The following is a 26940-nucleotide window of genomic DNA, read 5'->3' as shown; positions in this document are numbered from 1 at the left end:
GTTATCTTTTCATGAAGAACAAATCCATTCTTGTTAGATCATTATGTACACACTGAAAAAAAAAACTCATGGAAAACACCAACCCTCACGTCTTTAAAAACATTAGTTTATTAAAGGTTTTCAGGAAAAGTCCATACTGTGCTTTAACACCCATCAATCACCAGTGATCATATTAAATCTTCAGGATGCACCCAAAGTCAAGTAATGCTCAGAACATAGTGTACATTAAGCTTAGTGTTATTAAAAACAAACTTCAACATCGACTTCAATCAGCTTAGAAATTTGAATGTGTGTTAATGTTTAACAGTAACAGGAATTCAGTTTATTAGCAACAATTATTAAAAACAAAACAATCAGAATCTGTAAAGTGTTTGCTTAAACAACCGCATAAGCCTGCGATACTTCATTAACTCATGGAGCTGCCAAACATAGTCAATACTGTGGTTTATTCACGTCGCTCTGTTTAGATTGTGCAACTGTGTGCGTTTTAAACGGTGACATGATTCATGCCATTCTGCTCCAATAGTAGATCAATTCACAGCTCAGTTAATAGTAGTCTAAAGAATGTTATTCACATTTAAATGGAAGACAGTCTACTTAAAAGGATAGTTCACCCCCAAAAAATGAACATTTAGTCACTATTTACTCTCTCTTAAATGGTATCTTTAGAGATTTCTTCATTCCGTTCAACACAAAAGATTATGAGATTTAAAAGAAAGCTGTAAAGATTGAGTTCCATAGTAGGAAAAATAAATACTATGGAAGTCAATGGTTACAGGTTTCCAGCTTTCTTCAAATTTGTCTTTTAAAATTAAAAAAGGGAGTAAAGGAGTAAATTCTGACAGAATTCTTAGCTTTGGGTGAATCATCACTTTAAAGAAATCATGATTAGCATGAACGTGTATTAAATAGCATTCACAGGTTTAAGTCAGACCCACTTAAAGGGAAAGTTCATGTCTATAAAGGGATAGTTGACCAAAAAAAATGACAATTATGTCATAATATGCTGAACTTCTGTTGAACAAGACAGAAGATATTGTCAAGAATGTCTGAAACTGCTTCCTATGGACTTCCAAAGTCTTCTTGTTCCTACTATAAAATTCAATGGCTACCAGATTACAACATTCTTCAAATAATCTTCTTTTTGTTTCCAACAGAAAACACAAAAGATTTGTTACCACTTGAGGGGTAATACATATGAACTGTCTCTTCAAGAAGTCGGTAGGGGCACCTGTCAGTCATGCCATCATTCCGCTATCCGTCCATGGCGTATGGAGAAGGCGACGAGACGCTTGTACATGGCGCTGAGCATTACAATCGCAGCTAGCACTATGCCACATATGGCACTGAAGGCCCAGCGAGGTCCCAGGATGGTGTAGAAGTGTGAAACAAAGACAGGCCCGAGGGTCCGCGCGCCACTTCCTGATGCAGTCAGCCATCCCATGTAAACTCCCTGTGTTTGCAAACAATTGGGGAAGTTGGTTAATCGTCATGTTGGTTTGGTTTAAGGATTAGTAGAAAGTGTTTTACCTGTGGTTTGGGCCCCAGTATCTTTGAGTATAAAGTGTAGGACATGACGTTGCATGTGGGATAGCCCACTCCGATCAGGATGTCAGAGGTGATGTACTGTGCGAGATGAATTACAGGGGTGAACAAGCACCAGGTCTGTTCGGACGGGCATCCAATGGGCTCCAGGGAACTGTTTGAGGCTGGGGTGGGTGCCAGTTGTATTGGTGGTATAGTGTTATTGTTAATGTCTGTTGATGAGGAGATGATAAATACAAATGTAATACATTTTTTATGCAATACACACTACCCCCCAGAGGTTTGGGGTTTATTATGTTCTGTGTTTTAGAGTAGTAGTGTGACATTATTACAATTTAAAATTGCAATTCAGTTTGAATTAATTATTCACTACCCAATCTTCAGTCACATGATTATTCAGAAATGATCAATGGTAAAGGTGCAGTAGGTGATTGTCTTCAGAAACATTTTTTGATGTGCTGGTTGAAAGTCTCTTCACATTCCAATAGTAATGATTAAAGTAAATGATCTAAATGCATTTATATGTATTTTTATATTCTGTGTAAAGCATGATATAAAAAAATGTTCATCCAAATAAATCCCATAATTCTGATAAGTACCCTAAACTGTCTGTCAACAAATGTAGATTCAAACAACCGCGCACCTCTGTTCACGCAGTTCCTATGTTTGTGTGTTCATGTGCACACGAGAGAGTGACAGCAGTAAAATCAAATGCTCAATCAAAACTTTAAAATCCTGAATCAATATTGGAGTTACTTTTGTACGCTAGAGGAAGGATGACCCCTATGGCTGAAGTTTTCTTTTATACCGATAATGTTATGTTTTAAAAGTAGTTTAATCACGCAAAGCTTCTGCAGATTGTGTTATAAATGGGTTATATGCACAGTAGTGTTGTTCAGCCACCAAAATCTTCCGGCGAAAGATTAATGTAACTATTTTTAGTTTCATAAGGGACCTTTTACAGGTGTGGTTCTCAATGTGGGGGTCGGGAATTGGTGGGGGGGGGGGTGTTATATTTATAGCCACCTATGAGGTTATTGGGGGTCGCAAGTCAATAGCATTGTCATTTTGGGGGTTGCGGGCTGAAAAGTTTGGGAACCCCTGTTTTACAGCACCGATAATGTAGATTTTTATTTAGTTTAACAACAAAACAAATGTAAATAGCGCTATTCCGCCTATCCTGCTATATACTTTAGAACAATGACAACCTGTGAAGTATGCAATTACGGCTTAGTAATAACAGGTTATAAGCAGAAATCCTAAAGGAAATTTCAATACCTTTTGAAGACTTATTAAAGACCACAGAATATTTTAAGACCTCATCACCACAAGTTCTAATCAGTATCAAACCTTTACCTTAGCAAACAGTTGTAGTAAAATAAATCAATGGAGCACAACCATGCAACAGAACTCAGATAAGCTCAGAAGAAACAAAACTTTAGGTGCTTGTTTTCAGCGACAGACTTCATCCACTCTCCAACCAGGAGTACGCAAACTTACATTATTTCCATTTTGTCGTCTGTTTAGCTCTATGGTTTTGTGAAATGTGGAGAGTGTCTCATTGTTGCAGATTACGTGACATCACCCAGATAGAGGAGCTTGGCCGGACACGCCCCGGCGAGAACCAATCACGTAGATTGAACACGCTGTATTTAATATTAGAAAATAAATATACTTGTGGTTTTTTGGAGTAAAACACTTTGGACAACGCTTGAACAAAATTGAAGACCTCGTAAAATGCAATTAAAACTTTTTAATACCTTTTAAGGACCTTAATTATCTCATAAGTGATTGATCAACTTTTACTACTTTTTAAGACCCTGCGGACTTCCTAAATAAGTGTGATTAATGTACGCTGTCGGCCAAGCACTAAGCAAACAGTAGTCACAACCCTACTGGGTAGTCTATTGCTGTCTTTAAGCTGTGCATTCATGATATCAGGAGGCGTGGCTTTGGAAGGCAGGGGAGAGACTAAATGCGTTTCAAAGATTTTTTGCTAACCGGATAGCATTTTGACCGCTAAGCTAGCTGCTATTGCACTGCTGGTTAGACCTAAACTGCATTTTGTTGCCTTGTACTTGTACATGTGTAATGGCAATAAAATTGAATCCAATCTAATTAGATTGTTGTTAGCATGTTTGAACTGTTAACTAGAAACCATGTAACCTGTTTATATGTATTAACCAATAATAAATTGACATGTTATTGACTTGTATTAACATGATGTAAGTTAGCAGATTTAAACTTTTCTTTGTTTTTCAGATTCCTTACCTGTCCACTGTATTTTAGGATATTGATTTCCCCATGGCAACAGCATAAAAAACCCTACAAATATGAGAATCAAGCCTCCAAGCAGCAGTGGCCGATCTCCTACCCTGAAAAACAAACTCTGATTTAATCTGAAATCAGATTACTCAGCCTGTAAGTGCAACAAGAGGAAGTCAAATACTAGCAGTCAAATATATGCTTGATTTAGCAGAAGAAAACGCACAAGGGGGATTTATGACTAGTCACAATGAGATCATATCATTCTGTCCTTCAGTAAAGTACAGTTTACATTATTAGTCAGAAAAGGCTTGATTTTACAACCAATATGAACAAGGTTTAAAAAAGATGACAAAATAAGTAACATTATTTGGTTGTGAAAAAACAGCAGGTGTAATACTGAAAAGTATTTTGGATATTACTGGAATTAAGAAATACTGTACAGCAAAATGGTATAGATCATAAAACAGTATATATGTAATAGCCTAAATTACATCAGTATTAAGCTGTTCAAAATTAAATTGTAAACTTTTTTCTTACCGTGCTGAAACCACTTTTACCACCAGAAAGACAAGGATGGACTCAAAGCCTATGGCAGCCAATATGATGCCATTATACAAAACAGCTTCCTTTCTTGTCCATGCGAACATGTCCATTGACAGAGGAGTAGATATACTGCAGGCAAATGATGCGCATAATTGAAATAAGAGCAAATTAAACGTAAATATGAGTGAAGATTTTAGGATCATCACTTACGTCTCAAACACAGCAAAAATAAAGAGAATGATGAAGAAAAGGACGTTAGATGTGAACACTGCAATATGGTCGATATCACCTTCAACCTCAGGAGGCACATCTACTCGCTCTGAAGGCAGAAAGATGATAGATTACTATAAAATACTTTGCACAATGGCAATGCAAAAGTACACAGTTAAAATGACCACTTTTCTGCAATCTATTTTCATTCATTTTCCTTCAGCTTAGTCTGTTATTTATGCAGTGGAATGAACCGCCAACTATTCAAGTATGATTTCCGCAATGGATGCTCATCCAGCCACAACCCGTTACTGGGAAACAACCACACACTAAGGCCATTTAAGATCATACAGTTCACCTATACTGCTTGTCTTTGGATTGTGAGTAGAAACCAGACTGCCAAGATGTGTGAAGAATAGGGCTGCAAGACATTCGAAAAATCTGATGTTGCAAGATTTTATTTTTCTTTAATAAATATTGCGATACAAATTCAGTTTTACAAAATGGTTTGAATAGCAATGTTTGATGGTTTTCTTGGGAGTATAACAGTATTCAGGTACACAAATTGAATAATCCAATGCAAAAAAGGTTCTTCTTACTTTACTTTGTCTTGTTTCTAGTCCAAGTTTCGAAATATTCTCGTATCAAGTAAAATTATTGTTTTGTTTTCCTTAAAACAAGTAAATAATAGGTAACAAGTGAAATAATCTTGTTTTTGCTTTAAAATGTAGATGTTTGGACTAGAAACAAGACAATAATTAAGAAAAAAATTGAAAAAGTAGGAAAAGTTTTTTTTTTTGCATAAATAATATACATTCCATATAAATACAGTAATTAAATTCTGTAGCTCCTGATCAACTAAGGCTCAACACTGCATATATTGCAATGTGACTATTGTGATATCGATGCTGAAACAATATATTGTTCATGCCTTGTGGAGAACATGCAAACTAGATGCAAACAAAATCTTCTTGCTGTGAGGTGACAGTGCTAACCACTGAGCCACTGTGACACCACAATCTATTTTACAAACAACTATTTTTAATTTCAGTATCTAATCATTTAACAGTTGATCAATCAATGACTCAAGCATACAAATTTAAATCAGTGTTTTTTGGGGGGAAGATGCTCTCTAATGATTCAGAATGATTTGAACAAATGATTCAGAGGCAAACGCATGTTTAATATTTTATTGAAACTGATAACTTAATTTCTTTCAAAATGTCATTTACTCTAATGTGATCACTACTTTCGATATCAGTGTTTATACCTGACCTATAAACTTATCTAGCGTATCTGTGGCAATTTAAATGGGTGTGTATTGGGTGGGTGGCTAAAGAATTCAAAAACATTTATGGTTCTTGCCTTCTGGAGTGTAGTTAATTGGACGGATCCTGTTCCCATGGTCATCCACAGAGTGCTCCCTAAATCAATAAAAGCTTGTTAAATTCTGTAGATTGCTTTATTTAAATCAAGTACATAGTGTGCAAAACTGTGTTTTAAAATAAATAATTAAGAAAAATAAACAATAATAAATTAAAAATAATAAAGTCTTAAAATCAAATAGTGTTTTAATATTTAAAATCTGTAACACGTGACATATCACAAATATTTTGATGTCTTTGACAATTCAAACATGAGCCGAAAACAGAGACAATCGACTCCACAACCCAGCAGGCGGGAATGCGGAAAAAACAGCTCCCTTCCTTTCCTCCATTTACATTTGAAGCCCCTGCAACCCCTTTGTTCAACCACCCCCTCTACATACTGTACTCAAACAAAATGGTCATTTCAAAGTCTGAATGTTCTAAATCTACCCAAGTGACTTTATCTATCATGTTTGATATTATTTGAAATGTCTCAGTGCAACTGGTAGAATGGTCTCATTCCCTCAGAAATAGGCATAATCAAAACAATAAATATATAACTTCAGGTATCTTTTGAACCACTGTGATGAGTGTGCCTTTGCTATAGGCAGAAACTCTTCCACTAAATGCAAATGCCTTTTGTTATTCACACACCCCTTTCCTTGAGGGGATTCTTGGATTTTTCTACAAAAGGGAAAGTTTCTAAAATGTTTGGGGCGATTCTATTATCCAGATCAGCCCATATCGTGGAACTTCATGTTCCACGCTATGTATATTTTGAAGTCAGGTATGCATCTTTTAATGTTGAATTTATTTTTGAGAATTTGATTGTCTTGTATTGATTGTTTATGAATTGACTGAATGAATTGGCATAATACACATTTACCTGGCTATTAAATTGTTATGTTTTGAATAATTCAAACGGAGTTCGTGTTATTAACTCTAGTGGATTACAATAAGTAAATAGCAGCACAAGCCCCTGTACAGGTTAGTAACGGACTAAAACACAGTAGACGGAGCAGCGTGGCAAGCTATACAATGTTCTTAGAGCTCCGACTAACACATTGGCATTAATTCATGTATACTTAGACTATAAAAGGTTATCTAAGGAGATAGACCTTCATCTTTTAAACTTATAATACTATTTGGATAGTATAGTGATTAATCAAAGTTACTAATAGTTTAGGTACGACTGGTCTGCTTAATTCTATAGTAATGATCAATATATGACTAAATAGCTCAGTTTGATTTAGGATATAGCAGCTCTATGGAGACAGCATAAAAATGATCCTAATCTGAGTAAGTAGGGTTCTGCCTTTTTAGGATAGCGTCAATCGGCACTGTGTAGTGACCAAGACTGACACGCTCTTGCTTAAGAGATTGTATACTCAGCCGGTACAAGACTCAGGATGTTAGAGGAATCCGAATGAACGAGAATTACATACAATAAGGAATCTAAAAGAATATTCAATCATAATCTAAAGTAATGTTAAAGAAAACAAAATAACTTTATCAATGTTATATAAATGGAGTCAGATAAAACTCCATTTATATATATAGATATACTATATAAATATAGATATAAATATATTTATATATATAAATATAGGATAAATATATTGATATTCTAAACCACCTCATACTAAAATTGTAGTCAGATATGAGGTAAGTTCAAAGTAAATCAACATTGTGCACTGGAAAGACCGAACAAGCAGTGAACCTTCGTCCACCAGTAGACACCGTCATTGGACTAGCTGGCTGGACCTTACAATGCTATCATGCAGTATTACAACAGTACAGGTGTCAAATGCTGTAAAAGACTTGGGTTGATTATTACCTCAAGACTAAAATAACCAGCAGAATGTTAATGACCCCAAAGCAGGCCGCCAACAGCGCTGGAGCTGTGTACATGTTAACCTGAAGCTTGATGACATCCACACTCACGCCGGTTTCTCCAATGAATGACAAAACAGCCTGCAGAGCTGGAGAAAACAAATTATGTTAATTCCCTTCATGTAAGGGGCTATATGTAAAAATGTGTATGTAGTTAAAACAGAGAGCCTCTCTTTCCTTTTTATGATAATTGAAACCAATGCTTATAGCAGTCTTACTAACTTAAAACACCCAATTCAGATCATCAGCTCATTAACAGAGAGATCTATGATCCTTGTGTCAAATAGTAGAGACATACAAAATGTGCAGGGCGGGGGGCCTGAGGACTGAAATTAAGAACCACTGCCTTAAAGAATGTTGAAGATAATCCAGAAAGAGCTATTCTGTACTTTGCTGTCACTGTCAAACAAAGAGAAGGATTCTAACATGCAAAACAAACAAAAGGAGCTTCAGGGGTAAATAATGTGTCTGTACTTTTTGGATATGGATTCTGTAAATTATGCAAACAAATCATCAGTCTGAGGCACTCGAAAAAACATTGAAAAAAAAAGTTCAAGTCTATGTGAACTTGAAGTTGCTGAGATTTTTATTTTAGTATGTTGATGTACTGTATTTCCAACTGAAACTAAATCTTGTGTAGGGGGTGGTGCTTTCTTTGCAGAGCATTCCCTCACATAGATATTTACATATTCATATTTATATTGAAGGATTCGGATTTCTGCCTTCCAATCCATCTCAGCCAGTTTCTCATTATTTTTTTATTAAAGATGATTATTGAATAATGAATAAGTTAACACACAATGCTTTATGTAAGAATGTTCAGTGCATTTGCCTGTCTCTTTGTGACTATTTTCAGGAGCCACCAAACTAGGTCAGAGGTCACGGAGACCTCAAGTGAAACGGAAGGGCTGAGGACTGAAAACAACTGTTTCTATTGTTATTTCTATGTGATAATACTATCTAAAATGTCTATAGTGATTTTGTTTGGCTGAGAGTACACACAGCCTTGGATAAATAAAAAACTGTCTGGAGCTGTAAACAGTCTGATGGATATCTGATGTTTATTCACCTTATTCTCAGCTGACGAGCAGGCGCTGCCATTTGAATCTTTTTGTCTCGCGACTTCCGGTCACATTCACTTCCATTCATTTTTTGACGTTAACAACTGCTCGTTACGCTGCTTGATGTTGCAATTTAATATTTTCTTATTATATTATGCTACTTGGTCTGTGTAGTCATGCAAACATTTGTTTGTTGTTGAAGTAGTTTGGCCAATTTCTGTCGTTTATTATTCCTAGTCATTTCTACCATAGGCGACTGAATCAGAAGTTCTAAGACAATCGCGAAAACAGGCGCACTTCCGCATTTTAGAATAAGGTCAATATGCTTAAGATATTGTTCAGAATTGTACGCATGCACCTACGTGAAAACTTTCCTAGTCTATCTGTGTTTTACCCAATCAGGTAAGAACACCTACATGTAGGTAATGACGTTATGTGAGAGTATAATTGTTATTGATTTGTGGTTGTAAGCAGAGCAGCCTAGGAACTCATTGCGAGTGTTGAAGCTGGCTTCTGCGGATGAAACTGCAAACTATCTTCAGTAAACTTAATTTATTTATTTGAATCTCTGACTCCGGCTCTTCTTCATCTGACAGAATGGTCATTTTTTTGGGTTAAAACTGTAAATAATCCTAAAACAATATTTACACATATCTATGATTCCCTCATAGCAAACTAGCGGCAAAAGGGGTATGGTTGAGAACATTGAGATACAGTTGCTATGGAAGCCCTTAAGTTGAATAATAAACATTTAAAATTCTGATTTCAGATGAACTTTTAAAAGCCTTTATTCACATAGATACAATATTAGAAATAGTACACAAGCAATTACTCGTTGCAATAACTCGCCTTCATTAGAGTAACAAATGATATTTTTGCAATATACTGCAAGTAACATGCTTTAAATACTTTACACAGACCTGGGCCAAGTATAAAGCCGAGAGCTTGACAGGCACTCATGTTTGCCATTGCACTGGTTCTTTCCTTCAGGGAAGTGGCACCAGCCACATAGGACCTCACCACTGCTACATTACCTGGAGGACAGAAAGACACAGCAAAGAAATCAAATGCTTTGACTTTGTTTGATGAGTGTTTGTTCTGCATCTGCAAGTGAGGCATAGTTGTACAAATAAACATTTTATTGAATATTATTTTGCTATTCAATCATAATCTTATCAAAATCTATAATTGTATAAACATTTATTTTGCAAGGAATCTGTACGATTTAAAAAAAACTGCATTTATCAAAAAATTACATTTATTTTAGTGGTGACAAGGCTGAATGTTGTTGAATCTTGCTGATTTGGTGCTCGAAAAACATTTGACCATTTTATATCATCAATTTGCATAATTATTGTACCATTCACTGTTTATATGAAGTCCTGATAAACATTTTTCAGCATTGTGATGTGAAAAGAACGTTTTAAAAGACAGCATTTATGTGAAATACATCACAAATATATTTACTGTTACCTTTGATCAATTTAATATATTCTACATGCATGTATTAAATTCTTTAAAAAAAAAAGTCTTTTTACCTGCTCCGATACCCACAAATGTGCGAGCCAAGAGCATGTGAATCTGGTTGTGTGAGGGAGGTAGGTAGACATAGGAGTAGTAAATGTTGGCTGAGACATTAATGAATATAGAGCAGACTAGAGGCTCCCGTCGAGGCCTGTGATTGGACCACAATCCAAAGAAGGGTGAGGCCACCATCTGACCCAAACTGTATGCAGCAACCACCCATCCCAAAAAACTGGCATCTGCACTTTCATCGATCTAAAAAGACATAGCATGATTAATGAACTTATAATACAAAAATCAATATACAGACCAACAGGGACTTGGCAGTTCAAATAAACATTTGTGAATATAAATAATTAATCAGTTTTTAACATTTTGTAACTTTTTCAACTTTTTAAACATCAACGTTTAAATTAAAATGTGATTTTAAAAGTGAATTAAAAATGGCACTGTTCTTAAAAAGTTAAAACAAAACTGCTGTACTTAAATGTAAAGTATTATCATAAGTAATAATACCAGATGGGTCCCAATTGGGACAGCCCAGGTGGGTTCTTCCAAGTATTGAGTCCCATATGGGCATTCAATATATATATATATATATATATATATATATATATATATATATATATATATATATGCGTGTGTGTGTGTGTGTGTGTGTGTGTGTGCGTGCGTGCGTGTGTGTGTGTGTGTTTGCTTTCAAAACTAGTGCATTAACGCAAGTGATTAATTTGAAATTTAACGCAATAACGCCGCTGCAATTTTTTTTCTCCTGTTGTGGTCAACGTGTGTTCAACATGCAAAGAAATATGGATAAGACCAAGGAGACATGTTTATCATTAACAAGCTATCCAGCATTTCCTCCAGAATTTTATCTGATTTCATCTTTTAATCTTTCGACTTAATTCTTCATGGCATAAATTCAACAAGTTACTGGAAATATTCCCCAGATATTTTGGTCCACATTGGCCTGTTATACTGCTGGAAGTATCAGAAGATGGGTGCACTGTGGTCACTGTGGCAATCCCAGGTGGGTCCCACGTGGGCCATCCCTGGTGGGTCCCACATGGGCCATCCTATTTTGGTGGATTCAGGGCACGAACCCCAGTAAATGCTTTGAGGTACAATTTACTTTATATGCAAGTGTATTTATTAAAAGTGGTAATCCCGGAATAAAGATGTTATTCTCTATTTGCAACAGATAAAAGCAATGTAGTTGAATCAAAAAGCAAACTGAGCATGTGCGCAGAAAAAATATATACCTATTACATTTTAATATATCTATTATATTATAATATTTAATATTGTCAGCCACTTTAAACATAATAAATGGTTTGAACAATAACACATGGGTAAAACAAAAAGATAAATAAAACGTCAAAGTTTAAATAAAAATGTGATTTTAAAAGATAATTAATAAATGGCACTGCTCTTAAAAAGTTAAAATAAACCTGCTGTACTTAAATGTAAAATATTATCATAAAGTAGCCTAGTCATTAAAACCTGCAAATGTTTCTTGGACCTCATAAATATAGGTTAATGTATGTCATAATATTCATATATAATTCTGTTAAATAAATTTTAAAATATGTTGCATGTGTATATGTCTTATTTGTATATCTTTGAAATCTAAATATTAGCTTGTATTTTAAATATATGACATGGATTTACATATTTAAATTAGAAATTTGATCTGCTTACTGCTTGTTAGAGTAGGCTATGTGTGTCAGAGAAGCAAGTGATTAAACTATACCTGTCTACATGGATAAAAAATACGAGGTACGCCCCCAACAACCGTGGGGCGTATGGGGAGGTAAATAATCTCAAATGATAGAATACATAATAAACATTAGAAAAATGAAAATAAAATAAAAAGTTAAGCCTATTAAATTCAATTTCCTGATCACATCGTTGTTATCGTACGCATCAAAGGGTTAAACGCGTGTTCATTTTTTTACTTGAATTATACAGCGATTGCTCCGTGTACCACTAGAAGGAAGCTTGCGTCCTACTTGTGGTACATGTACCAAAGTTTGAGAACCACAGGCCTAAGGGACAGAAATTCTAAACAATTGTTGAAAAAAAGAATAATAATAACTTAAAACAACACTATAACGTAACGTAATAATGTAAAATAACATAATAAGGTAAAAAAAAGCACTCACTTATTATCCTTATTGTACAAATAATTATACATTTAATCTTTGTTAAGGTGTTTTTTATTGCTTGACATCCTGCTATGTGACTATTGCAGAATTGCACATTGTGCACATTCATCAATGCTGAAACGATATATAGTGCAGCCCTTATTGATGCGGATTGACACTAATATGCTTGTTAAGTTTGACGTCACGCGAAGCGGCTTCCTGGGTCCAAGTGCTATTTCAAACTGTATAGGACACTCATCAAATGGTAATAACAAACATTTACAAAGTGATGTAATACTTTCGAAAATCACAATTACAATATATTTGTCCATGCCTAATATCAGATGGCAAGAAAGCTAATCATTTTTTATAAGTTGTTACAATTTTGTATTTGTGATGCAGCAAGTCCAGAGACTGATGTGTAGACTATATAAAATTCACTTCTATAAAATTCACTTTAATGTGTGAAACGACTAAAAAGTGGTCATAAACAAATATTTTCTCAATTCAAATGAGTAGCGACTTGGACTCAAAAACCATCCACTTCCATGCGTCACTGATATGTCACGACTTAACAAGCAGATAAAGCTTTGCAGGACAATGGTCCTCCAGTAGCGAAGGTGCCCATCGCTGCTCATCATCTCACACTTCTGCAAAGTCTGCACAGGAGATTTATTTAGGGAACAAATCTTCAAATTCAAACCTCAACAGATGGTTAGACTGAAATTCACTGAATTTAAAACTGAGAAGTCGAGTTTCCGTTGAGCAGCTCATCATTCTAAGAAACGTTTCTTTGAAATGAAATGCATATACTGTATCTACTTCCTTTTCTCACTTCGATTTATTCAAGACAAACATAGCACAGGTAATGCTTTGCATTAAAACTAAATTCCAAGAATTCTAATAACACTTGACTCAAATACCATAACAATATTGTTATTAAATAAATGGTAAGTTACTTACTGATATTTTCACATCTTTCAAATATTATGTCTGTCCTATTTTAAGCATAAAGTTTTTAAATAAAATAAAATGCATTAAAATGAGATGATTTATTATTGTGATAAATATGAAGCACAAGTCAGAATGACAGTGGAACATTATTTCAATCATGTTTTGTGCAAGGGAGTTCTGTGGGGCTAATATTGGTTGAGGTAGAATATAAAAAGTAATTTTTTTAATACAAATTAATAAACTAAACAAACAACACAAATTCCTGTAAATCAAACAAAAGAATTCTGCTAGTAAACACCACAATTGTGGGTTTGATTTATAATGCATGAGTTTATAAAACATTTAACTTCCTAAGTACATTTAAATATTGTATATGCACAGCTAGTGTTTATTCCCATACCGATAAACATCTGGTGAATGGTTATTGTGAGTTTTTCAATTTTATATGGTTCCTTTTACAGCATTGATGTTGTAATTAAAATATAATCAGTTAGAAAGACTTCAGCATTCATTTAGTAGTTCAAGCGTAAAACGAGATGAAAAGCCATTTACACGCACGCGCCCATCAGGATCAGCTGGCTTCCGCAGAAACTCCACTGAAAATACTCGGGTAAAATAAATGTTCATATTTTAAAGACATGGCATGTAAATTTTTTATTTACTGCAGTATTTCTTGTACTGAGACCCACTTTATATCGTTTATCAATCAGGCAGTGGAGATTGGTGAATTTCTTTTTTAAAACAGACCTTTAAATGCGCAGATTTTGTAACAGCATACAGCTCACCAGAAGCACTTGACTCATGTTACAGAAAATTAAAAGTCCTTCTGCATACTCCTCATATTGAATATGTAAATGCAAATAACTTACTTTCTTCAGATAGGGCCAAATTGAAGTGATGACAATCGTAAAACCTAAAAAATAAAAATGCTATTACTAATACATACATTGTATGCCCTTTTACTTTGCACTAAACAGCAATGCAATTAACCTGCAAATAATGCAAATAAAGATTAATCTGCTACCTAGGAAAACGGCTATGCATACAGCATGCTTCTAATTACACCTATATTGCTTTTATGAGGTTTGAAGGCATAAAATGTGGAATTGCACAGTTAAACACGTCCTGACACTGCAAAATGATTTGGCAAGTTACAGCAGGTTTTCCACTCTAAACTGAATGGCTATTTTGAAGTTCATTGAACCAGACTGCAAAATGCATCTTCACAAAAGCTGCAAGGCAAATGTTAACTGATCTGACAAGTAATGTTGATGTGCAAACAAGTTTTTCTCTTACCAACACTGCTAAGGAACATGGTAAAGTACATGACCCTGATGGACCTCCATCTGCTTCTGTCAGTATCTCCATCACTTAAAATAAAGAAGGAAAAGTTTTACATTTAAGTCTACATAATTTTAATTATTCCGTGCATTTAATTGATAGTTAACTCATGCATTTACTAAAATTTAAGTTGTTATAAACCTTTATGAGTTTCTTTCTTATGCTGACCAGTAGAGAATACATTGTGAAGAAAGCAGAATACATGTAACCACTGACTTCCAAAGAAGAACGAATAATGTGGAAGTCAGCTTTCTTCAGAGTATCTTCCTTTGCATTCAACAGAAGAAAGAAATTCAGACAGATTTTACACACGTGAAAAGTAAATGACAACGGCTCCTTATATATGCAAGCTATTATATTGAGGTAAAGTTGGTATATTCGCACATTCTGACTTTCTCCTTAATAATATCATTTCAGAAAAGTATTCTTTGCAAATCCTAAATAGTGAAATTGTATCAGCATCCAATGACTATCAAATTACAACATTGTTCATGGTCAATTAAATAGTGCTAATGTTGTTTTGAAGTCATACTTGCATGTGATTTCAGAACCAATATTCAACGTACCATGGTAAACAATATAGAAAGCATGTCACTAGTTGTCACTGGATGAATGTGCGAATGTAAAACCAACTTTACCTCAATTAAACCTTTATGAGTTTCTTTCTTATGCTGAACAGTGGAGAAGATATTGTGATAAAAGCTGAAAACCTGTAACCGATGACTTCCAAAGAAGTAAGAATGAACAATATGGACGTCAAAGGTTTTTAGCTTTCTTCAGAATATCTTACTTTGCTTTCAAAAAAAGAAAGAAACTCAAACCGATTTTACACAAGTGAAGGATGAGTGAATGACGACAGAATTTTCATTTTTTGCTGAACGGTCCCTTTAAATCTGAATTGCGACAAACGCTCCTTATAAAATAAATATATTACATTGCGGTAAAGTTGGTTTTATATTCGCACATTCTGACTTTATCCTTAGTAATATCATTTCAGAAAAGTATTCTTTGCCAATCCTAAATGGTGAAATTGTATTAGCAGCCACTGACTATTAATCTACAACATTGTTCATGGTCAAATAGTGCAAATGTTGTTATGAAGCCATGCTTGTATGTTATTTCCGACCCATTATTCAAAGTACCATGGTAAACAATATAGAAAGCATGTCACAAGTTGTCACTGGATGAATGTGCGATATAAAACCAACTTTACCCCAATAGATATTATTCATATCTCTCCTCGTTAAGCCTAAGTTAATCTATTTTAGACGTATCATGTTATGAGCATTAGTGACAAAAGTGCCCTTGTGACGTGGAACACTGGCAACATTGTTAAGTTTGAATTCTCTAACGAAGCCAAATACTTTCATTTCATACCTAAATTCAGAACATTTATAACAGTCCTGATATACGTTATTATATCATTCACGTTACAAATTATACAATTATCACAAGTTAACGTTACCTTATAATCTCGCCTCTGAGAAGCGGAGTGTTTTCACCGGACTCCTCAAGTGGCATTATTATTAGTGACTAAGCAGCTTCTGGAAATGAAACGTCGAGCTCATTGAAGCGCAGTTCTTGTTGTTTATAATTACTTCAACATGACTGAAAACTGTCTGGAGCTGCACAGTACGTATGTCGAAAACTCCTGCAGATCGATGTATAATATTCCCATTGTAGCGTTTTGGAGCAGAGCAGTGTTGGAGTAATTTAGCGTTATTCCGAACGGCGCCGTCTAAAGTCCATTGGTGTTGTTGATTCAGCGTAAACTTGAAACACACGTGAACAGCGAGAAACCATAGAGAAACAGAAAAACAACCGCTGAGGCTTCAAAATAAAAGCCCTTCAGCATCGTCAAAAGAGTAGTATGTTTAATGATATTCAGATGCGTATTACACCAATAAGCAAGGTAAGCGGCTGCTTAGGACCCCCAAATAAATACATAGAATTAAAAATTATACAAAGAAATTACATATAACATAATTTTCTATTATATTTTTTATGACGAGGGTCTAAAAAAGTAAAAGTTTAATGTTTATTACATCTGCGCGGATGTGTCCCCACCCTGAATCAAGTCTAGCAGTCAAATTAGGTAAAGATTTATTTTTAAAAACAAAATGGTTAATATATCATTTTTAGTTGTGAATTCATTTTAAGAAAACAAATAATTTAAAAAGATTTACAAGATGCTTTACATGTTGTTATTATTGTTTTGCACTAAGACAATGTGTAGAAAAGGTGACTAAGTGATATAAGACAAAAAACAGCTAAATAAATCAATTAAAATAAAGTACAAAAGGTGCATTTTAGAATTTCATGGCCTGGAACTACTTGGGGACCACGAATCACTAAATCTGCCCCGTTAATATTTGTAATGAACTTATCGGTTTTAACAAAAGCGAAATTATTGTTGTGCAATACAGCTTTTTAAAATGCACTAACATGCATTTTAATTATTTATTCATGCATTTATTTTCTTTTCGGCTCAGTCCCTTTATTAATCCGGGGTCTCCAGAGCGCAATGAACCGGCAACTTATTCAGCACGTTTTACGCAGCGTATGCCCTTCCAGCTGCAACCCATCTTTGGGAAACATCCACACACACACTCATATACTATGGACAATTTAGCCTACCCAATTCAGTTGTACCGCATGTCTTTGGACTGTGGGGAACACCGGAACACCCGGAGGAAACCCACACGATCGCAGGGAGAACATGCAAACTCCACACAGAAACACCGAGGCTCGAACCAGTGACCCAGCGACCTTCTTGCTGTGAGGCGACAGCACTACCTACTGCGCAGCAAACATGTTTCAATATGAATTCATAAACCACTCCCAGGTATTTAAAGCACTGTTCTGTCTCATAACTGTACAAAGATAACATAACTAATATCTTGTTTTATCAACACACCTGTACAAACTGTAAGCTGAGCAACTAGCAGAAAATGATACAATAAACTGGTTGTTAATATAAAGGCATGTACAACATGAAAAAATACTATAAAATAGTACTAAAAATACTGTGTATTACATTTAGTGTTGTGTGTAATCAGTTACAAAGAAACTAGTTACTGTAATTAAATTACTTATCTGCTTAAAAAGGTCAAATAAGAGATTTATTTTAATATTTAGGTACTTGAATTAAATGTAAATTTAATGACCCCCTTGCTTTAAACATTGTACATAACAATGCTAAATGAATCAGTACAGGGAAGTAGAGTAATTGTATTTATTTTAAAACTATTTGCTATACAAATATATTTTGCAGAATAATATAAATATATTTTTTACTAAAGATTACATTTTTCAAGACAATTGCATTTGCTTAAGAAAATATACATTTAATGTGAAATGAATGGTAATATGGTGTGTATGAAATATGGTATCATTACCTTTAAATGTTTTGTTGATTCATATATTGTTAAACAAGTATAACTTTTTAAACTAAAGCTAAAAGCATTATTTGACTCAAAGTTTAATTTATTATTTTATTAACTATTGTGAACTTATTTTAACTATTTACTATTTTTACTGCAATAATTTACTCTGATGTAGTTTGTTTATATAAATACCGTTGTTGTATTAAGACTGCAACTATAGAAATACCACAACAGATTAATTTAAGTAAATTACTGATATGATTCAAAAACACTATAGTATTTACTATAAATCATTATAGTGTTTTTTTTTTCCAGCCAAGTGGCACTAAAACAACAAATTCAAACCTAAAAACTGATCTGATAAAACTTGTCAAACATTCCAGTTATGACTATAAGACTTGTCATTTTCCAGGGAATATCAAGATTCAAGAACCAGTTCCTCCACCTTCTGGTGGTAAATTGTTTGACAACAACCAATGCAATCAAAACAAATCATTTACAACCCAAACTCCAGAAGAGTCAGGGCGTTTTTGTAAAATACAATAAAATCAATAATATGCATTTTGCAGATTTTCTTTAACTTTTATCTCATTGGTCCTCAAATTAATTATATTCTGAAAATATAAACACATTTTGATTTATATGGCTGCAACACACTCCAAAAGTTGGGACAGAGGTTTATTAAAAGTGAAAAAGTCATCATTCATTCATTTATTTTTCGGCTTAGTCCCTTTATTCATCAGGGGTTGCCACAGCGAAATGAACCAGCAACTCATCCAGAATATGTTTTACACAGTGGATTCCCTTTCAGCTGCAAGCCAACACTGGGAAACACCCATACAGTCTTGCATTGAGACTCAAACAGTACAGCCAATTTAGCTTCTTTAATTTACCTATAGTGCATGTCTTCGGACTGTGGGGGAAACCGGAGCACTCAAACCAGCGACCTTCTTGCTGTCAGGCGATCGTGCTATCTACTGCGCCACTGTGACGCCGTCATCCAATATCCAAATGAAAATGTTTTGAAGCACTCCATAATAAGCAGGTAAATTATTGATACACGAGGGCTTCAATGTTGGGTATAAAATGAGCATCTCAGTATTTGCAAGTAAAGCAGGATCATGGCTCATTATTTTGTGGTAAAAGTGTGTGTCAAACAAACAAAAACAAAAAAAACACACATTTTTCAATGTCAAATCACAACCAATTAAAATATTTTACCAGCTACCATATTTAATATTGTGAAAACATTAAGGAAAACCAGAGAAATCGCAATCTTTATAGAGCAAGGCAGGAACCCCCAGTTGAATGTGCTCCAGCTTTGAGCCTCAGATAGCACTGCATGAAGAACGTTCGAGGTTACTAAAGTAACCCTACGTTCCCCGAGGAGGGGAACGGAAGCACTATAAGTGGATTTGATGTTCTAAATCCACGTATGGGAGATTCGGTTCAGAAGCTACCCGTCTGAAAGAGTATTGATCGGGCCAATTAAGAATGAATTGGCAGCGCAAGCCTGCGCAGGTGTGCAGTATATGCAATCAACTGAGTATATAAGCACACCTGGCGCCAGCAGACGCTATCCTTTTTAAGCTGAAGAGACTTTTAACAGCTAAGGGACAGTCATTATGGCGACGGAGTATAGTGCTTCCGTTCCTCTCCTCGAGGAACGAAGGGTTACTTTAGTAACCTCGAACGTTCCCCTTTGGGGGGAACTCCAGCACTATAAGTGGATTTGATGTTCTAAATCCACGTATGGGAGCCCATTGAAAGCGCCATAATGACTGCACTTTACCAACACCCACCATGAGAGAGCGGTCAGGCAAGCGTGACGCACCCAGATCATGAGAGGCGCGGTCCTCCAACGTGCCCTTGGCCCTAACTTATCCCACTTCAAAAGAAGTTTTACGGAATAGGTATATTTTTTTGGGAGTCGCTAGCGTCTAGATAATTCTAGGAATATACGACAGTACGTTGGGAAGCGTGCCATCCCAGTAGGGAGGACGCTGCGGAGACCATCCGCACCCAATAGGGGAAACAAATGGAATTACATATGGACTAACCCTGAGAAGGGGGAGTGCGCATAAGAAGGTGGTTAGCAGATAGGGAAAGCACGGGTCCACCCAGGGGGGGAACTTAACCGTGGCGGAAAAGCATATGGGGATCACCAGCGGGGATCGGCCATAGCAGGCACCTATACCCAAAACGCGGGCTGACCAGCGGGCAGACCTACAACGTAATGGGCCAGCAAGTGACTCTTCGCTGAGTCAGTGCTGGGGGCCTCGGAGGAATTTGCAGGGCTCACCGAATGGGGAACTTTACTGACAGACAGGAGGGTGCACATCTCTCCGTGTTAGGGAAAAAAGGCACCGCAAGCGTGTACACACCTACCGAGTTGTTTCCTCAATCACCAAAGGTACCTAACACCCTTGAGGAAACCGGTTCCACTCGCAGATTATAAAATCTTGCAAATGTGTTGGGTGTCGCCCAGCCTGCAGCTCTACAAATGTCAGTTAAGGAAGCGCCGCGCGCACACGCCCAAGAGGATGCGACGCTCCGAGTGGAGTGCGCACGCACTTCCGGGGGGCGCGGCTGACCTCTGCTTAAATAAGCACATGAAAAGGCCTCCACTATCCAGTGGGATAAACGTTGTTTAGACATGGCACTTCCCTGCTACCGTCCGCCATAACAGACAAATAGCTGCTCAGAAGATCTAAAGTTCTGAGTACGGTCCACATAAATGCTCAGAGCGCGAACTGGACAAAGTAAGGACAGGGCTGGGTCTGCCTCCTCCGGGGGCAGCGCTTGCAGGGTTACTACCTGATCTCTAAAGGGAGTGGTAGGAACTTTGGGCACATAACCCGGGCGGGGTCTCAGGATAACGTGAGAAAATTCCGGCCCGAATTCCAGGCACGAGTCACTGACCGAAAATGCCTCCAGGTCCCCGACCCTCTTAATGGAGGCCAACGCGACCAGCAGAGCTGTCTTCAGGGACAGAAATCTTAAAGATACTGTATCGAGTGGCTTGAAGGGATCAAATCGCAGGCTCGTGAGAACGAGGGCGAGATCCCAAGAGGGCGTGAGAGGGGGGCGAGTTGGATTAATTCGCCTAGCGCCTCTGAGGAACCGGATGATGAGGTTATGCTTTCCCACGGTGCCACCAGCCACCGCGTCATGGTGAGCAGAGATGGCGGCAACGTAAACCTTGAGAGTGGAGGGCGACAGCCTACTGTCCAGCTTCTCTTGAAGGAAAGAGAGCACAACACTGATCTGGCAAGATCGGGGGTCTTCTCTGCGAGAGACACACCACTCAGTGAATAGACTCCACTTCAGGGCGTAGGCGCGCCTCGTAGAGGGGGCTCTAGCCTGAGTGATGGCATCAACCACCGCGGGCGGCAGGTTACCTAAGTCTTCCTCGCGTCTATGGACCACACGTGGAGGTTCCAGAGATCGGGACGAGGGTGCCAGACGGTGCCTTGTCCCTGAGAAAGTAGGTCCTCTCTCAAAGGGATCTGCCATGGGAGGGCCGTCGCGAGGAGGGAGAGCTCTGATATCCAGGTCCGGTTTGGCCAGAGGGGCACAACTAACAGAACCTGTTCCTCGTCCTCCCTGACCTTGCACATTAACTGCGCGATCAGGCTCACTGGGGGAAATGCATACTTGCGTATGCCCCGAGGCCAGCTGTGGGCCAGTGCATCCGTGCCGATAGAGCCCTCGGTCAGGGAGTAAAACAACTGGCAATGAGCATTCTCGGGGGAAGCAAACAGATCGATCTGGGCCTCCCCGAATCGCGCCCATATCAGCTGGACAGACTCGGGGTGGAGTCTCCATTCTCCAGAGTGAATCTGCTGCCGTGACAGCACATCGGCTGCACGGTTGAGCATACCTGGGATGTGAATGGCACGCAGCGACTTCAGCTGCGGGTGACTCCAGAGGAGCAGACGGCGGGCGAGCTGAGACATGCGGCGAGAGCGCATACCCCCCATGCGGTTGATATACGCCGCCGCTGCCGTACTGTCCGTCCTGACCAGCACGTGTTGCTGCTCCAGCACCGGAGAAAAACGGCGGAGAGCAAGGAACACTGCCAACAGCTCTAGGTGATTGATATGCCAATGCAGCTGGGCACCTACCCACAGGCCCGCAGCTGCATGCCCGCGACACACGGCTCCCCAGCCTGTGCTGGAAGCATCTGTTGAGACAACAACATGACTGGACGCCTGTCCCAGAGGCACACCGGCCTGCAGGAACGAGGGGTCGTTCCAGGGGCTGAGGGTGCGGCGACACAGCGCAGTAACAGAGACTCGGTGTGTGCCCCCATGCCATGCGCGTCTCGGAACTCGGTCTTGAAGCCAGTGCTAAAGTGGTCTCATATGGAGCAATCCGAGCGGCGTGACAGCCGCAGCGGAAGCCATATGCCCCAGGAGCCTCTGAAAATATTTTAAAGGGACCACTAACTTGCTGTCGAGCTCCCTCAGACAGTTCAGCAGCAGGCGAGCGCGCTCTCCGGAGAGGCGCTCTACCATGGTGACCGAGTCCAGCTCCATCCCGAGAAAAGAGATCCTCTGCACCGGGGCGAGTTTGCTCTTTTCCCAGTTGACCTGCAACCCCAATAGGCGGAGATGCCGGAGCACCTTGTCTCTGTGCGTAGTCAATTGCTCCCGAGAGTGGGCTAAAATCAGCCAGTCGTCGAGATAATTGAGTACGCGGATGCCCGCAAGCCGCAGAGGCGCTAGGGCACCCTCCGCGAGTTTGGTGAAGACCCGCGGAGACAGAGAGAGCCCGAAGGGGAGGACCTTGTACTGCCATGCTCGACCTTCGAACGCAAACCGCAGAAACTGACGGTGGCGTGGAAGAATGGAGACATAAAAATACGCGTCCTTCAGGTCTATGGCTGCAAACCAATCCTGAGGACGAACGCATCGGAGGATGCGCCTCTGCGTAAGCATTCTGAACGACAGCTTGTGAAGGCAGCGATTCAAAACGCGCAGATCTAGGATTGGCCGTGACCCACCGCTCTTTTTGGGTACGATGAAGTACGGGCTGTAAAACCCGCTCTCCATCTCGGCTGGATGTACGGGCTCGATTGCACCCTTCACCAGGAGGGCAGCAATCTCCTCTCGCAAGACAGGGGCGGACAGGGGACTCCTGAGAGGGGGCTTGGGGGCTGGGAGAAAGGAGACCGTCCCCCCAGCGCCTGAGAGCCGCTGGCGGAGCATGCAAACCCTGCGAGCTGAGAGGCAGCGCGTCCCAGACTGGCAGGGCTTGAGCTGTCACATCCGGGCGCCCTCGGCGAGGAGCAGCGGAGGTGGATGGCTCAGCCGGGGATGGAGCGGGCTTACGGCCCCGCCGATAGATGACATTGCCCATCGCATCCGACTGCTCCTTCACCGCCTTGAATGGGTGAATTCACTGACGGTGTCGCCGAACAGGCCAGCCTGGAATATGGGCGAGTCAAGAAAGCGAACTTTATCAACATCGCGCATATCTGACAGGGTTGGCCAGAGGTGGCGTTCCTGGACCACAAGTGTGGACATCGTCTTCCCCAGTGCGCACGCGGCGGACTTAGTGGTCCGGAGAGCATAGTCGGTCGCCGTGCGCAGCTCATGTAACAAGCCTGGGTTAGACCCACCCTCGTGCAGCTCGGCCAGCGCCTGCGCTTGGTAGCGCTGGTAGGTGGCCATCGCGTGCAAGGCGGAAGCTGCCTGGCCCGCAGCCTTGTAAGCTCTAGCTCCGAGGGAGGCAGATAACCTACAGGCTTTGGACAGGAGATGGGGCACCCCACGCAAAGCGGGGGCGTCACGCAGACAAAGATTGACCGCAATGGCGTGCTCCACCTGCGGGATCGCCTCATAACCCCTGGCAGCTCCACCATCCAGGGTGGTGAGGGTGGAGGCGGACGCAGCGCGGGCAGAGAAAGGTGCCCTCCAGGACTGCGTGAGCCAACTGTGCACTTCCGGGAAGAAGGGGACAAGAGGCTTCGAAGGCTTCGCCTTTTGATCCTCTACGTAACACCCATCTAGTCGGTCCGGCCGCCTGGCTGGGGGATGAACCAGGTCCAACCCGACGGCCGAAGCAGCCCGAGAAAGCACGGCCAACAGGTCTGCTTCAGGATCCGTTTTGACGGCGCTCGCTTGCCCAGAGGGGGCGAGCGGGTCCGGATCATCGTCGGACAATGAAAGCCCACTCTCCGATGCCGCGGAGGACATCTGATCTCCGGTGTCAGCGAGCGTGAGAGCTACCATCTGATTAGACGGATCACCCCCAGTACCCGAAGCTTGGATGGAGCACTTGGAGGAGCGAGAGGTCCGCGAGCCCTTGGGTGGCGGATTATCTCTTGCTGAAGCCCTCAGATCTGCCCGAGCGCCCGCTGCAGAGCAGGGTGTGTATTGCTGCAAAGCATCTTAAAAGAGCAACACAGTCGTGCAGCACGACTGTGTTGCTCTTTTAAGATGCTTTGCAGCAATACACACCACTCTTGGAGGACCGGACCCAAAGGGACGCCAGGCAAGGGAGAAACCCAGCTCGACCGTCTGCCGCTGCGTGGACTCGCTCTGGACCGGGACACACTCGTTTGCTCGAAGTGGCTGTAGACAGCAGGAGGAACCCTCATGAAGCTCGATCAGAAAAGTCTCTGAAGCGAAAAGGATAGCGTCTGCTGGCGCCAGTAGTGCTTATATACTCAGTTGATTGCATATGCTGCACACCTGCGCAGGCTTGCGCTGCCAATTCATTCTTAATTGGCCCGTTCAATACTCTTTCAGACGAGTAGCTTCTGAACCGAATCTCCCATACGTGGATTTAGAACATCAAATCCACTTATAGTGCTGGAGTTCCCCCCGAAGGGGAACAAACATGTTGTGTTGTTAAATAAAGCCACATGAGTTCAGGAGAACTTGAGCTCAGGAGCTCAGGAAAAAAACATTGTCACTGAACACAGTCTGATCCTGCACATACTTGAATGTTTGTTAATAGTGAAAGTTGTACATCAGTTGTGTGCAGTAGTGATGCAGCTGGTTCTCAGGGCCAGAGTTGAACTCTGATAATCAAGAACACACAGGAGACGTGTGCTGGACTCAGAGGAGTTCATGTTTTAGCTTGCTTCTGGAAGGAAAAAAACAGACATTGAGATCCCAGTCTCAAAGTTCAGAGAGACGATCTAGTCTGTCTTAAAGCATATATGTAAAAGAGGAATAGCAGAACAAACAGTATGGGTGTGAGAAATGTCTGCACAAGTATCATTATAAAGGCATATTGGCAGAATTCAGAAACATATACTGACATCATAATGACATATTTCATGGTAATTTCATGGTTATTAGATCAAGTCCCATTCTGCATGTGCAGCGGCTCCATTTTGTAGACACAGAATGAATGTTCTTTACTGATCTTCCTACAGTCCAGATCTGAGAAAATGCAAAGCTCTTTGTGAAAAGGAGAAACGTATAATGATGACCACTGACTATTAAGCATCTGACATTTTGAATTAAGGCAGATTGCTCAAAAAATGTGCTTGTAAAACTTGAACAGTTCCAATCATCAATTTCCAGATGATTAAATATTGTTTTAGAAGGAGTGTGTGGCAGCCATCACAATCTAAATTTATTCATATTTCCATAATACAATAAATTTGCTTATTGAAATTTTTTTTTCTTTGTACTTTCGACAATTAAATAAAAGTTAACAAAAATTAGCAAATTGCATGTTCATGACTTTGTTTCATGATAAAAAACATCCTCAACTTTTCTGGAATTCGAGTTGAACAATACAATACAATACAAAATGACTGTTAAGACTCATGAAGAAACTAAACAGGATTTGATAAATAGATGTGTCTGCAATCTTGCTGATGAATTCACCAGAATGAATGATCAATACAAATTTTCAACTATGTAAATACATTAGGAGAACAAATCACATGGGAGTGAAGATAATGGGATGTAAGATTTTCTGTCAATGAGGCAAAGAAGAAGGCAAGCAGATGAGACACAGTTTGATTTATATCCTGTTGATCTACTTACTTGTGTATGAAGTGGCTTTATCAGCTTTGACCCAAATCTAAACCAAGCAGAGTGAATGTAAATGGCCTCATACAGTAATAATCTTTGTCCCAAAAATGTTCTTTTTAAACATTTTCCTTCTTTCTTTTCATTTCTTTTTAAGAAAGAAGAATCATTATAACAATGATAAATTATAAAATACTTTTTATGCCATGTTACAAAATGCATAGCCTAATGCTAAACCTAATTTCCAGTCGAATAACAACGTTAATATAACTGTTGTAAGGAAAGTTCTTAACTCAGTTTGAAGTTTTGCAGTATTGCAGCATCAGCACCACCCAGCGTAACAATCAAAAATAGTCTTTATTGTAACAAACCTTGTTATGAAAACCGGGGTGGTTTCTTTCCAGTCCGTGTGATTCATTCTGGACAGATTTATTAGTGTCTTCGAGAAGCAAAATCATTCGATATGATAGTTATAGTTGGTAATTATGAAATTAACATGCTCCCAAAGGTATATTCATAAGTTAAGTTAAAGTTAAAACATGAATAAGTTTTGTCCAGAGACAGTTTCACCACATCTGAAAAAATGTCCCGCCCTTGGTTGGAAGCGAGAATGTGATTGGTTACATCACTTAGAAGATGAACTGTTTGAACAATCCTATAGGTCAGCTCTCCTGCTCTTCAGGAAAGTCTGTGAAAACGGA

At 39.2% G+C, this 26940-nt stretch overlaps 1 protein-coding gene and 1 long non-coding RNA gene across 4 annotated transcripts; one reads left to right on the top strand and one right to left on the bottom strand.

The window, feature by feature from the left end:
- Positions 1-90: 90 nt before the first annotated feature.
- mfsd8 (major facilitator superfamily domain containing 8) lies at positions 91-26835 on the bottom strand. 3 transcript variants are annotated; one of them, XM_087275214.1, is made up of 13 exons: positions 26611-26835; positions 26255-26291; positions 14809-14882; positions 14382-14425; positions 10426-10666; positions 9808-9921; positions 7771-7915; positions 5932-5990; positions 4567-4675; positions 4351-4485; positions 3817-3920; positions 1531-1757; positions 91-1453 (listed from the first exon to the last, which is right to left on the bottom strand). In XM_087275214.1, the coding sequence occupies exons 3-13, from the start codon at positions 14837-14839 to the stop codon at positions 1247-1249; spliced, it is 1416 nt and encodes a 471-aa protein (XP_087131340.1). In that variant the 5' UTR covers positions 14840-14882; positions 26255-26291; positions 26611-26835; the 3' UTR covers positions 91-1246. The 3 variants fall into 3 exon arrangements, with proteins under 3 accessions (XP_087131340.1, XP_087131339.1, NP_001038513.1); XM_087275213.1 differs by lacking the exon at positions 26255-26291; NM_001045048.1 differs by lacking the exons at positions 26255-26291; positions 26611-26835 and adding an exon at positions 16319-16549.
- Positions 2544-10574, top strand: LOC147841388 (uncharacterized). The gene is made up of 3 exons (XR_015504142.1): positions 2544-3966; positions 8683-8885; positions 9204-10574. It is a non-coding gene; the product is annotated as an uncharacterized LOC147841388 (long non-coding RNA).
- Positions 26836-26940: the final 105 nt, after the last annotated feature.

The sequence above is a fragment of the Danio rerio genome, chromosome 12 (genome assembly GCF_052040795.2).
Source record: "Danio rerio strain M-AB ecotype USA chromosome 12, GRCz13ab, whole genome shotgun sequence".
NCBI classification, from domain to species: domain Eukaryota; kingdom Metazoa; phylum Chordata; class Actinopteri; order Cypriniformes; family Danionidae; genus Danio; species Danio rerio.
Note: the sequence above shows the minus strand (reverse complement) of the source record. Positions and strands in the feature narration are given on the sequence as shown.